The following is a 13,080-nucleotide window of genomic DNA, read 5'->3' on the forward strand; positions in this document are numbered from 1 at the left end:
AATTCAGAACACAGCTTGTTTAGATTTATGGTTTTGTTTTTCTCACTGTTTTAGAGTAAAACGTTTTTTGGAAGATATATATTTCATATAAGAAAGTCTGTACTACAAAGCATTGAAGATTTATGATTTAGTTTTCAGGTCCATGTTCAAAAAGTGAATAAATGGATTATAACTACTGCATAAATATAATTTAGTACCATAAATCCCCACCGAACCACTTGTCAAACAAAAATATTGTACAATCCTTTCACTGAAAAAAATAAATAAAAATCTGTCATTTTTGGCCGACTCGCGAATTGTACCAGAGGGTTAAGTACAAAATCAAGAAACATTTCTTTTAGAATGATTACAAAGATTTCTGAAGAATCATGTGACACTGAGAACTAAAATAAAGGCTGCTGAAAATTGAGCTTTGCCATCAAAAATTACATTTTTAAACATTAAAATAGAAAACAGGAGAACAATTATCGACTACCTTCAGACAATAAAAACTGAAACTGAAAAACAACAAAATACTGATGAATTCATTTTCTTGAGAGTACACAATAAAACAACAACTCTCACATTTGATTTTGATTTGACTCTTAAATGTGAGAGTCACTATAAAATGCCAAGATGTCGAAACATTCAGAAAAAGGAAGGGACAGAGACAAAGAAAGATAGAAAGCTACTAGTCATATCTCTAGAGACAAGAAGAGGCAGGAACAGAGATTCTGTGAGACAATTAAAAATGCATATGACACCAGGGACAAGAGTCTGATGAGTTTAGTTTTAAACCATGCATAATCAACATCTGGCACGCAAGCACTGGCAAACAATGTAAACAGAAAGAAAAAAAGACAAGAAAGAGACACAGACTGTCAAAATACTTCTAGATGTTTAAGTGCGTGCTCTCATTGGCAAGAATCTCATATTAGTTATTCAGCCACCCACAGACCACCAAAACCAGATAAACCTGCTCTAAACAACATACACCACCACCAACTGATCCAGGGCAGTAAGTTTCATTTAAACATTGGTGGGACATGTATCAAAATATTAATGTTGACATTTGCATGTAATGCGAGCATGGTGTGATGTAGTGTCAGTTAATATGAAAAACAGTCTCTAATATTCAGATACAAAGCTCAGATGCTAATTCAGATGCTAATATTCAACTAGATACATGGTTGGACAATTAAACTGAAACACTTACCCATATAGAGTTGAAGGTTTCACACCTACATATGTGTACATAAAATATTGCAATCCACAAAACATAATGGGAGATATATCAGAGTTCAAAAGACTGAATTGTTGGTACGCATTTCGCTGGCTCATCTGTGACCAGGACAGCAAGTCTTTGTGGTGTATCAGGTTAATGTTGGCATACCACCACATAAGACGAACCAAATCCAACAGGAGTAACTGTCAATAATGAGAGCCAATATTCATGGTCAGGCTGCTACAGCCAAACCTTTGGTCACTCATGCCAATGGCAAATGTCAGGTTTCAATGGTGCCAACAGTAAATCTTGGGACTTGGACAATGTGAAAGACGCATTGTTCTCTGATGAGTCCATCTTCTTTTCCACATTCGGGAGAGTTGAGTTGTGCTGAGGCCTAACACCCAGACTGGTGCTGCCCAGAGTGAAACACGGGGGTGGATCAGTGATGGTTTGGGCTGCAATATCATAGACACACTAACTGTGCTAGATGAGCTGCCAAGGACTATCAAACCATTCCGGAGGACCATGTGCACATAGCGGTTCAAAAATTGTATCCTGAAGGTGGTGCCGTGTATCAGGATGATAATGCATTCATATACTCAGCAAGAGTTGTGACAGAATGGCTTGATGAATATCTTCCGTGGCCTACACAGTCACCAGATATGAATATTATTGGGGCACTTTGGGGTGTTTTGGAGGAGCAAGTCAGAAAACGTTTTCCTCCCCCAGCATCACGTAGTGACCTGGCCACTGTTCTGGAAGAGGAATAGCTCAAAATCCCTCCGGCAACAGTGCAGGACATGTATCTGTCATTCCTAAGATGAATTGATGCTGTATTGGAAGCAAAAAGAGGTCCCACACCATACTAATAAATTATTGTGGTCTAAAACCAGGTGTTTCAGTTTCATTGTCCAACCCCTGCATATTTTCATACATGTCTATTAGAGTGCAAGGATTTGAAAGAATAGTAAATTCTCTCTGAAGCGATCACATTTGTACGTTGAACTTGGCAGGCATTGTAATGTCAACACAACATCAAATAGTGACGGCATCTAAAGCTGTTTTCACACTTAGTTGTTTTGTTAATCAGAGTTATGCTTTTGGGTATGAATCACGGTACATTTGCATGGCCATTCCAATTGCATATTGACATCTGTGTAATAACATGAAAAACCCATTATTTGATATATTTTGATTGTGCCCTGAAGAGTAAGCATCAAGCCATGTCAGTAAATGATAGAGAAACTTTATCTGAGAAAGTTTGTAATGGCAACTTTATAAATGAAATCCAGATGGGACTAATAATAAATAATATTTATTTTATTTTATTTAATTATAACCAACGTTAAAAAAGTATCAAATTTTGAAATCAAACAGAACAGAATAAAATGTTACAATAACAAATTAGGTGAACTTGTTAACTGTGTTAAACAAATTTAATCCAATTTATTATAAATACAGTGAGATCAACCCTTGAATTCAATTAATTTAAAATTCTCTAAGGTTCATACAATGTTTAAATGCCATCAGTAGCTGATGTTGTTGCTATTTAAACGGGCGGACATGTATGCATGCTAAAACCACAATTTATCTACAAATACATACGCATATTAATGAGATACTACTCTTTCTCTCTCTGTCTTTCTCTCTCCAGATGTCATCATCTGGTTTCCATCCTCTGGTCCAGATGGATGCTTACCCTCTCTTCCAACTCAGCCTCTCACAACCACTGACAACATGCAGAGAGATGAGTCACACACAAAACCACTCTTATACTCGCAGAAGACAGTGAGAGCTGCTGAAAAAGTCAAATGAAGTGACATGCTAGCCTCCATTTCCATGGTTACATAGATTCGGTTGTGTTTACAGTGGCACTATGAAAGGTGTGCGTGTGAGTTATATGATAGGCTAAACTTCAAGGTTCGGCTTTTTAACATCCTTACTTTATGATGCCATCTCTCTTTGATCCAGTAATGTCTCAAAATATTAATATTAATGTTGATGCTTGTAATGTGAGCATGTTGTGATATAGTTATGTTAATATCAAAAGCAGTATCTTTGTGCTAATATATACTGTATTTACACACACACACACACACACACACACACACTACTGTTAGGGTCATTAAGATTAATTTTTTTTATTTGTTTTTGAATATTGTTCAAAACAATGCTTTCTTTTTTCTGAATATATTTGATCAAAATAAAGTAAAAACAGTAATACTGTGAAATATTACAATAAAACTGGTACATATTTTAATTGTAATTTATTCCTTTGATGGCAAAGCTGAATTTTCAGCATAATTAATCAGAAATTATTCTAATATGCAGATTTTGTGTTTAAGTAACATTTCTTATTATTATCAATGTTGAACATATTAATATCTGCTTAATATTTGTGTGGAAACTGATCAGTCTTTTTCAGGATACTTTGATGAATATAAAGTTCAAAAGAACAGCATTTATTAGAAACAGAATCTTTTGTAACATTATAAATGTTTGTACAGTCACTTTTGATGAATTTAATGTGTCCTTCATTGGTGAATGAAAATATTAATTCCTTTAAAATAAATAAATCAAATCTTACTGACCCCAAACTTTTGCCCAAACAATGCTTAATTTACTTAATTTAATTCCCTTTCAAGGGAACTCGCGCTGCGTCGATTGACACTAAGAGAACGCTTCGTGTGATGACGTCTGTAAAATCAGTCCAATGGTGTGACAGAACGTCAGAGGCGGGTGACGTCATGAACCAGTAAACTATAAAGCCTGCCCAAAACAGCCACGCTAGCTTCTGTGTCTTCAGTAGCGCTCATTGTGAAACTGTCCTTGTCTATTTGGTGTTATTTTGTCTTTATATCCGAAATTCACGGTTCGGTTCGATACGATACACTGGTGTCACGGTTCGGTACGTTTTCGATACGGCAAAAAGAAAGAAATGGCAGATAAATTTCCTTGATTTAATTTTTTTACTTTGAGCAATGATGGAGCTATACTTGACTCTTCTTAGGAGCATATAAAACAAAAACAGCTCCTTATAAAAAATTGAAATGTAATATTGTAGTAGTAATAAACAAAGGTTTATTTTATTTCAGATTAACTTTTGAGGGCAGCAATTGAATTCATAATGTCAAAATAAAACTGACGTTACTTGAAAGCACAATGTTTCTTCCTGGTTTCCACGTCAGCGCTGTTTGATCCGTTAATAACAGAGAAATGTGAATGCTTCTCACTAGATCTCTTATTACTTCAGTGGCGAATTCAAATGCTTTCTTTACTGGATCTCTTAGCGCTGTGTAGTAACAGTGTCGCTTGATCAAGATTGGCTCACACTGCATTGGTCCAAACTGATAAACGGTCCGTGAAGCACAAAATAAGGACAATACAATTCAATATGTAAATCCCAGATTTCATGGTGCAGTTGATATTACTAGGCTAACGTTACAGTAAATCCATGGTAAATGATGGGAATTTGTAGACGGAAAAGCCTTCTGACTGTATCGTTGGCGCAGTGTTTCTCCTGTTTGTCAGCGCTGTTTCAATCTGCCTTTAAACTGGTTTAAATCACGGAGACATTTGTGTTCTTCGCTGAACTCAAGCGCTTCTCTCACTGGATTTCGTGACCGAGACCGATCAGAGTAAACGCATCTCCTCTAGTGAGCTCGCGCTGCCGTTTGGACTTTGAGTCAAGCGGATAAATGGTCCGTGTGGCACGCGCTTCAAATGAGTTTTGTTACGCTTTTGGCGCATAAACATTATCGAACATTTATCGACCTCTTGATATCGTTTTATCGAGAAAAATTATATCGCGATAATTATCGTTATCGTTTTATCGCCCAGCCCTAATCCAGCTCCTCTTGGACTGGATGCTATGGTACAAACGTGGCTGAGGCTCTGCTCCCGGGAGTTCTGGAAAGAGTTTGCAGCTCATAGGGATAGGTCTCTCAACTGAGGTTGTAAAGACCACTCTACATTCCAGAGCTCCCTCCACGAGGAAACTTTATGCCTTGAAGTAGAGAGTTTTCACTTCATGGTGTAGTGACCGTCAGTTGGACCCAGTTAACTGCCCAGTTGGTACAGTGCTGGAGTTCCTGCAGGAGCGGTTCACTGCAGGTCTATCCCCGTCCACTTTGAAGGTTAATGTGGTGGTCATAGGTGATTACCACATTCCTTTGGGTGGAATGTCTTTGGGTAAAGATCCATTGGTATCTCGTTTCCTCCGTGGTACTCTGAGGCTGAGGCCTGACATGAGTGCTGACATGGGATCTGGCCATTGTCCTTCAAGGCCTTTCCCTGGCTCCCTTTGAGCCACTGGAGGAAGTTCCGGCTAAGTTTCTGACCCTAAAAGCTTTGTTCCTCCTCGCTATCACTTCTCTTAAAAGGATAGGAAATTTGCACCTGGCATAGTTAAAGCGTTCCTTCATCCTAGACCAGGTTATGTTCCAAAGGTCCCCACTAATGTGGCCAGATCTATCATGCTGCAGGCCTTTTGTCCTCCTCCCTTCCAGAACTCGGACCAGGAAAAGAAAAATCTGCTATGCCCAGTCAGGGCGCTAGATGCCTATGTCTACAGAGCTGCCCTGTGGCGTAAATCTGAACAGTTGTTTGTATGTTTTTTTAAAACACAAACCAAACACCAATATCTGTCAAATCTAAGTACGTCCTGTGTTTTAAATTTGAATATACCAGCAACCGAAGAGTCGCCCCTCTAAAAAGGCGTATGGACCAATATGGACAAATAATTAAAAAAAATCTTAAAAATCTTAAAGGTCAATACAGAGGGACATACAAATAATTCTAATAAATTAATTAAAAAGCAGTGATTTTTGGGATAAAAAAAGCCTCCTGCTGTCAGCTCTCTACTCATTGCTTCTTTGTTTTTCTCCCGCTTGTGTCCTTGTCATATTCATTCAACTCAAAACTCTGTTTGTGAAATTTCAGGTCCTTTAAAACAACTTTCAACATCTCCTTTGCGTCTCCAACTAAATTTTTTATTAGAAAAAATTACAATTCTCCAAATGGTGGATTTGACTGACAGTTGTGAACCTCTTATCCCCAAAAACACTGCAGAAAAACTAATGACTAAAAGAGATGATTTTCATGTGGAACACTTTCCTTAACCTTTTGTTCCTCTAGTTTTACAATCATTTTGAAATTTAGCAAGTTATTCTGCAAAATACTTTTTTTGTCACAGCACTTTAAAAAGTAGCTGGTTGTTTAAACAAAGGTATGAAAAAAATCCAGCTTTAATTAGGAGTTAAAACAACTCTCTCCTTCAGTCCCAGTGGAAGGACAAAATTAATATCCTTTAAAAACCAAACGACAGAATGTGCCACACAACATGCGCGGTTGTTTCAGCAGCATATTGACAGTACAGAGAAATGAGATGGTTGAAAATGTGAAAGGTGAATCAGAGGGTCAATGTGTTTAATTTAAAAGCACATCCACTTCACAAAAAAAGTCAATATTTTGTCCCAGGGAGCCGATCTGAATGAGAACAACATGAAAAATATTACCATTTCACATCACAATTTTAATCACACCACACAATCACAGAAGATAACATAAAAAAAAATATATAGGCCTATATATATATATATATATACAATATAAACTATCATTGATGACCCATCAATTACAAATTAACGTATTTGACAACATTACATATTACACAACCATATATATATACTGTAAAAACTTACTTGCTATACTCAGGTAAATTGAAGGGCTGGTTTTGTTTTCTCCATTGCGTTCATTAACAGCCTGTACATAATACCGTCCTGCGTCTGCTGCTGTCGTACCCAACACCACGAGCTGATTGTCCAACGTTATTGCTCTGAATCCAAAAGAGAAACACACAAAACACATGTAAGAATGGTGAACAAGACTTGTCCACTTGCGTTTTCATTTCCTTTCTAATCTCAGGGTGACCTGTACCAAATCAATTTGCTTATTTGTAAAACTGAGCCAAGTGAAGTACTAATGAAAGCACATGAGTGTTTCATTATTTTAGTTCTGGATGGCCTCATCGGCGAGAGGGCAACGTGATAATTACTCGTTTCAGCACACGTGCACAAATCAATACATCACTGGACACAATGAAAAATGAACGTGCACAAACACGCATACATGTCCACTTACATTAACCAAGGCTTTTCACCACTTTTTGAAACGATATTTTTATCTCTCTCGAGGACTGGAAAAAAATAACTCGTCAAAGAAAAACACAACAAAATGAATAAGGAAAGAAGGGAGAGTGGGTTTTCATGTTCCTCTATGGCCGGTGTTCAATAGCGCTCTTGTGAGAAACGTCAATAGAGCTTTCAAATTTTCACACACACATGACACAATCACACCTTTATATGAGGCAAGTTTTTAGAAGCACTAAGAGCTCCATACTGTAGTCACCATAAAAGAAGTGTCACCGCCACAACTAGATGTGCCACACCCAGCGAAACTGCTGAAAGCCCCGGACAAAATGACATTACTGTCTGTCAGAACTCCACAGAGATTTTAGACTGCTGCTGAAAAGCCTCGTCTAAAAAAGTGAAGGAAACAGGGGGGGAAAATACAGACAGATGCTTACACATATCAACTTTTAATTCAAATATAGTATACTATATACAGCTGATATAAAATGTCTACAGAACCCTGTTAAAATGCCAGGTTCTTGTGGTGTAAAAGAATGAGACAAAGATAAATCATGTCAGAACTTTTTCTACCTTTAAAGGAGAACTCCGGTCAATTTTAACATTGAGCTCATTTTTTTTGTAAATTTGGAGTGCTGTCAATACAGAGAACAACGACAAAAATAGGTGTTGCCTACACCGTGTTATCCTCTTTTTAAAATTTGCACCCTGTTGACTTCAATGGGGCAAGTACTAAACCTGCTTTTACCCTCTTAACATCCTTGATGTGTCATTACAAGTGCCCAGCCAATGTGAGTGATTCCTTTAGAGTTAACACGGGTGAATCTGACTGCAGTAGATGTGAAAAATATGAATAAAAATGAAGTTAATTCGGCCAGCGCTCATACCTGTATTTACATCCTGTTTTCGGTTGAAGTCTAAAGTAGTCGATTGTCGAGTTCACGCGCGTGAACATAGGTAACTAAACATATGCGCGTGAACTCGACAATCGACTACTAATCGACCAAATTCTCCCTTCTCTGTATTGACAGCACTCAAAATTTACAAAAAAAATGAGCTCAATGTTAAAATTTACTGGAGTTCTCCTTTAATGTGACCTATAACGTGAACAATTCAATTGAAAACAAACTGAAATCTTTGAGGGGGAAAATAAAAAATAAAACACTCACAATAACCTGGTTGCATAAGTGTGCACACCCTTAAACTAATACTTTGTTGAAGCACCTTTTGATTTGATTACAGCACTCAGTCTTTTTGGGTAGGAGTCTATTAGCATGGCACAACTTGAGATGGCAATATTTGCCCACTCTTCTTTGCAAAAGCGCTCCAACTCTGTCAGATTGTCGAGGACATCTCCTGTGCACAGCCCTCTTCAGATCACCCTACATACAGTATGTTCAATTGGATTCAGGTCTGGGCTCTGGCTGGGCCATTCCAAAACGTTAATCTTCTTCTGGTGAAGCCATGCTTTTTGTGGATTTGGATGTGTGCTTTGGGTCGTCGTCGTGCTGAAAGGTGAACTTCCTCTTCAACGGACGCCTGAAGGTTTTGTGGCAAAATTGCCTGGTATTTGGAAGTGTTCATAATTCCCTCCACCCTGACTAATGCCCCGGTTCCAGCTGAAGAAAAACAGCCCCAAAGCATGACGCTGCCACCACCATGCTTCACTGTGGGTATGTTCTTTGGGTGATGTGCAGTGCAAACACACCTTTTGGAATTATGGCCAAAAAGTTCAACCGTGGTTTCATCAGACCATAACACATTTTCCCACGTGCTTTTGGGGGACTTGATGTTTGTTTTTGTAAACTTCAGCCGGGCTTGGATGTTTTTCTTTGTAAGAAAAGGTTTCGGTCTTGCCACCCTACCCCATAGCCCATTCATATGAAGAATACATGAGATTGTTGTCCCATGTAGCACACAGCCAGTACTTGCCAGAAATTGCTGTAGGCCTCTTGGAAGCCTCCCTGACCAGTTTTCTTCTCGTCTTTTCATCGATTTTGGAGGGACGTCCAGTTCTGTGTAATGTCTCTGTTGTGCCATATTTTCTCCAATTGATGATGATTGTCTTCACTCTGTTCCATGGTATATCTAATGCGTTGGAAATTCTTTTGTACCCTTCTCCTGACTGATATCTTTCAACAATGAGATCCCTCTGATGCTTTGGAAGCTCTCTGTGGACCATGACTTTTGCTCTGAGATGCAACTACGAAAATGTCAGAAAAATCCTACTAGAACAGCTGAACTTTATTTGTGATTAATCAAAGTCACTGTAAATGATGGCAGGTGTTTAATGACTTATATTTAACATGAGTTTGAATGTGATTGGATAATTCTGAACACAGCCAAATCCCCAGATGGTGTGCACACTTATGCAACCAGGTCACTGTAAGGTTTTTATTTTTCATTTTTCCCCCTCAAAGATTTCAGTGTGTTTTTCAATTGAATTGTTCACATTATAGGTCATATTAAAAGTGAAAAAAAGTTCTGACATGATTTATCTTTGTCTCATTCTTTTACATCACAAGAACCTGGCATTTTAACATGGGTGTGTAGACTTTTTATGTCCACTGTGTATATATATATATATATATATATATATATATATATATATATATATACAGTGGATATAAAAAGTCTACATATATATATTTACGTGTGTGTATGTGTGTGCATATATACTGTATATATATATATATATATATATATATATATATATGTGTGTGTGTGTGTGTGTGTGTGTGTGTGTGTGTGTGTGTGTGTGTGTGTGTGTGTGTGTGTGTGTTATGATACTATATAGGGTATGTTGTCGCAATGAGGACTTGTTGTTTTTAACACAGGTTTGAAAATAATCATTTTCAACAAAAAAAAAGTGGTGTCTTCCACAAAATATGTATATTTAAAATGGCTTTTCAGCTAAATTTAAATAGCAAAATATATATGAAATTTATGAAACTACAAAAATGGAAAGGGTGACACAAAACAACCATTGTTTTCAACATCAGAAATTGTAAATAATTAACTATATAAAATTACAAATTGCCCCAGTCTGACATTATTCTGAAAAATACGTTTGTCCTGAGAACACAGTTTATCATTTCTGTGAAAATATACCTACAATAAAAGTATACTATTATGTTATAGTCTGAATGAATGCTAGTGTGGTTCAATTGTGCTCATTGTGTACGCAAAAATATGATGATATTGACATTTTATTTTGGAAGACCAAATGAAAATCAAACAAAAACAAACTTATAATCTGAAAGAGCTGTTTGAAACTAATGAACAAGCATTTATTATAGTTAATGGGATACAGCCCTAACAACATAAAATCAACATTTATTTATTGACGTACAGTACATTTTGTCCATTTAGTAGTGCGCAAGTTATACTTTTAAAAGTTGAAAGTTCCCTTTCATTGTAATAGCATGAAAAGAAGCAACAAAAGAGCACTTTTGCTGTCTTTGAAAATCTCTATGTTCCAGGGAAAAAAGTCTTACAGGTTTGGAACAACATGAAAGTGAGTAAATGCTAATAGAATATTAATTTTTTGAGTGAACTATCCCTTTAACAAGAAAGTACAGGAGTCTGTTCTTACAGTACTTATATGGTGAAGATATCATTTCCATTATATAACCATAAAACATGGTGGAAATTCCAGGTGGAAGGATACTGTTGGGATTACACACTGAAGGGCTGCTGTGAGCAGACTCTTTCAGCACTGCTTTAACTCAACCTCAATAATTTAAATTACATCTAAGAATAAAAATGATGCTGTAGCAACTCAAATAATGACAAAGATAACAATGAAGAGGAGAAAAAAAACATTTGTCGTGACTTTGACTATTCGTTTATGTAAGTGTAATTTCTCCCAAATCCTGACGCAATGGCAGACCTCCGAAACGGTGGCCAAAGCCTACAGTAATCTAAAAACAGAGGAGCTCAGTGTTTTAATGCATGAGCCACCGTGTAATGTCAATAAAGTCCAGTCATGGGTGACTGTCCACATTTAAATATATAGAGCTCTTTTGTCGACATTTCAGCGAGCGGGTTCATTTTGATTACTGGACACATTTGCTAATGCATGTACGCACATACAGACTCAAGGTGAAAGAGGAGGAACCATTAGAAACTAAACAGCCTATACTCTGACTTCAATATGGCAGAGCTTTTAGGGCAGGAAACGTGAATCAGACAAGCAAACAAGCGGTAAAACAAGAGAGATGGAGAGAAGGATAAGCCTCTGAGATATTTAATGGGCACTGGATGTTGTTCATATGGAGTTCAAGGTGAAATAAAGTCAGAGAGACAAGGAGAGGACAGACTGGGAAAGAGAGAAACCACATGAAAACGTCAAGAATAAGCGTTTTAATCTATCTCCTGTAAGGAAAAAAAATCCGTTTGAACTCAGAGTCTTTAATTCCAGCCTCTCCATCCAGGGGAGAAAAAAAAGAGGGAAGGGAAGGGAAAATGAAAAAAGAGAAGTCTCGCACTCGGTCCAAAATGAATCCACAGTGGAAAAATCTCAGCATGGGATGTTTTCACACTTTCAGCTTTAACTTTAAAATATAAGATATTCCAGGCCTTCAACTAATACTTTCATGCCAGATTTAAGAAAGTTAAGTTTAAGGTGAAGTGTGTTATGGTTCAGATTCAATCTAGCTAATTTTACACATTTAAATAGATAGTTTACCTAAAACTGATTTACTCATTTACTTACTCTCACGCCGTTCCAGATCTGTATGAAGTACTTTCTTCTGTAGAAAACTAAAGAATTTTGGACCCCACTGTAGTCAAACAGGGATTTTTGGCTAAACTATCCCTTTAAGATCCCTTTAACACATCTACTATGTACATCTATAATTAGATGTTTGTGATTTCTAAGTTGATTGCAATTTTGCCAGAACAGACGTTTAATTTGAAGTGAAAAAAGCAGTAAGTGAGGTTGGAAAAACCTGTTTAGAAAGCACAATTACTTTCATGATTCTGATTTGTCTAGCTAGTGGAGCAGAAATCACTTTTATTCTTTTGAAATACTCCAACTGTAGCTTTGGCAGGGAATGAGTTAAACTATACACAACGAGTGCACTAAATACTTAACAGTAGTGCTGAAATTATTATAAGGTTGTGACAATAGGGAAAAATAGAGGAATAGAGAGCACCATTGGAAAGAAAGACAGGCAGACTAACAAATTGAGTTTCCAAGCCAGGAAACTGTACTTCGACTAAATTTGACTTTAAAATTGCTCCCAAGGTCACAATAAACATACATGTACACACAAAAAGAATGCTAACTGTGAAATATAAAGATAGAGAGCAGAAAAGCATAATGTTGAATATTTTTCAGTCATATAAATCATAGAAAAGACATCAAATGCAACATACAATACACTGTTAATTGTCAAATATGCAACTTTATATAGCTTGCTTAGTGCACATATTAAAGATTCCTCCAGGATCACTGCATAAAATGAGTAATTATGCAATGAAGGACATTAGTGTGCTGTGTATTAATGTGGGAGTAAATATCAGGTGGTGAATTCCAGCTTGCTTCACAGCAGCCAGCGTTTAGCAGGGATGTTGTTCAGTTGTTAATGAGGGTTACTGTCCTTGTGCATGGTTATTTTTGTGCTTATGGTTATGAAAGTATTTCAAAGGAGCGATGACTAGCATGAAGGCGTATTGTTGGATGTTGTAGATGTCCTGGAGGCAAGGGGATGTACATAC

At 37.0% G+C, this 13,080-nt stretch overlaps 1 protein-coding gene across 1 annotated transcript in view; it reads right to left on the reverse strand.

The window, feature by feature from the left end:
* The window catches only part of LOC308688923 (protein sidekick-1-like), a gene marked incomplete at its 3' end in the record, with an annotated part of 148,797 nt that overhangs the window by 30,834 nt on the left and 104,883 nt on the right, over positions 1 to 13,080 (reverse strand). The window contains exon 6 of the mRNA XM_081362359.1: positions 6,910 to 7,043. Within this exon, the coding sequence (XP_081218485.1) occupies positions 6,910 to 7,043 (134 nt within the window). The remainder of the gene's footprint in view (positions 1 to 6,909; positions 7,044 to 13,080) is intronic.

The sequence above is a fragment of the Scardinius erythrophthalmus genome (genome assembly GCF_964197995.2).
Source record: "Scardinius erythrophthalmus genome assembly, chromosome: 3".
NCBI classification, from domain to species: domain Eukaryota; kingdom Metazoa; phylum Chordata; class Actinopteri; order Cypriniformes; family Leuciscidae; genus Scardinius; species Scardinius erythrophthalmus.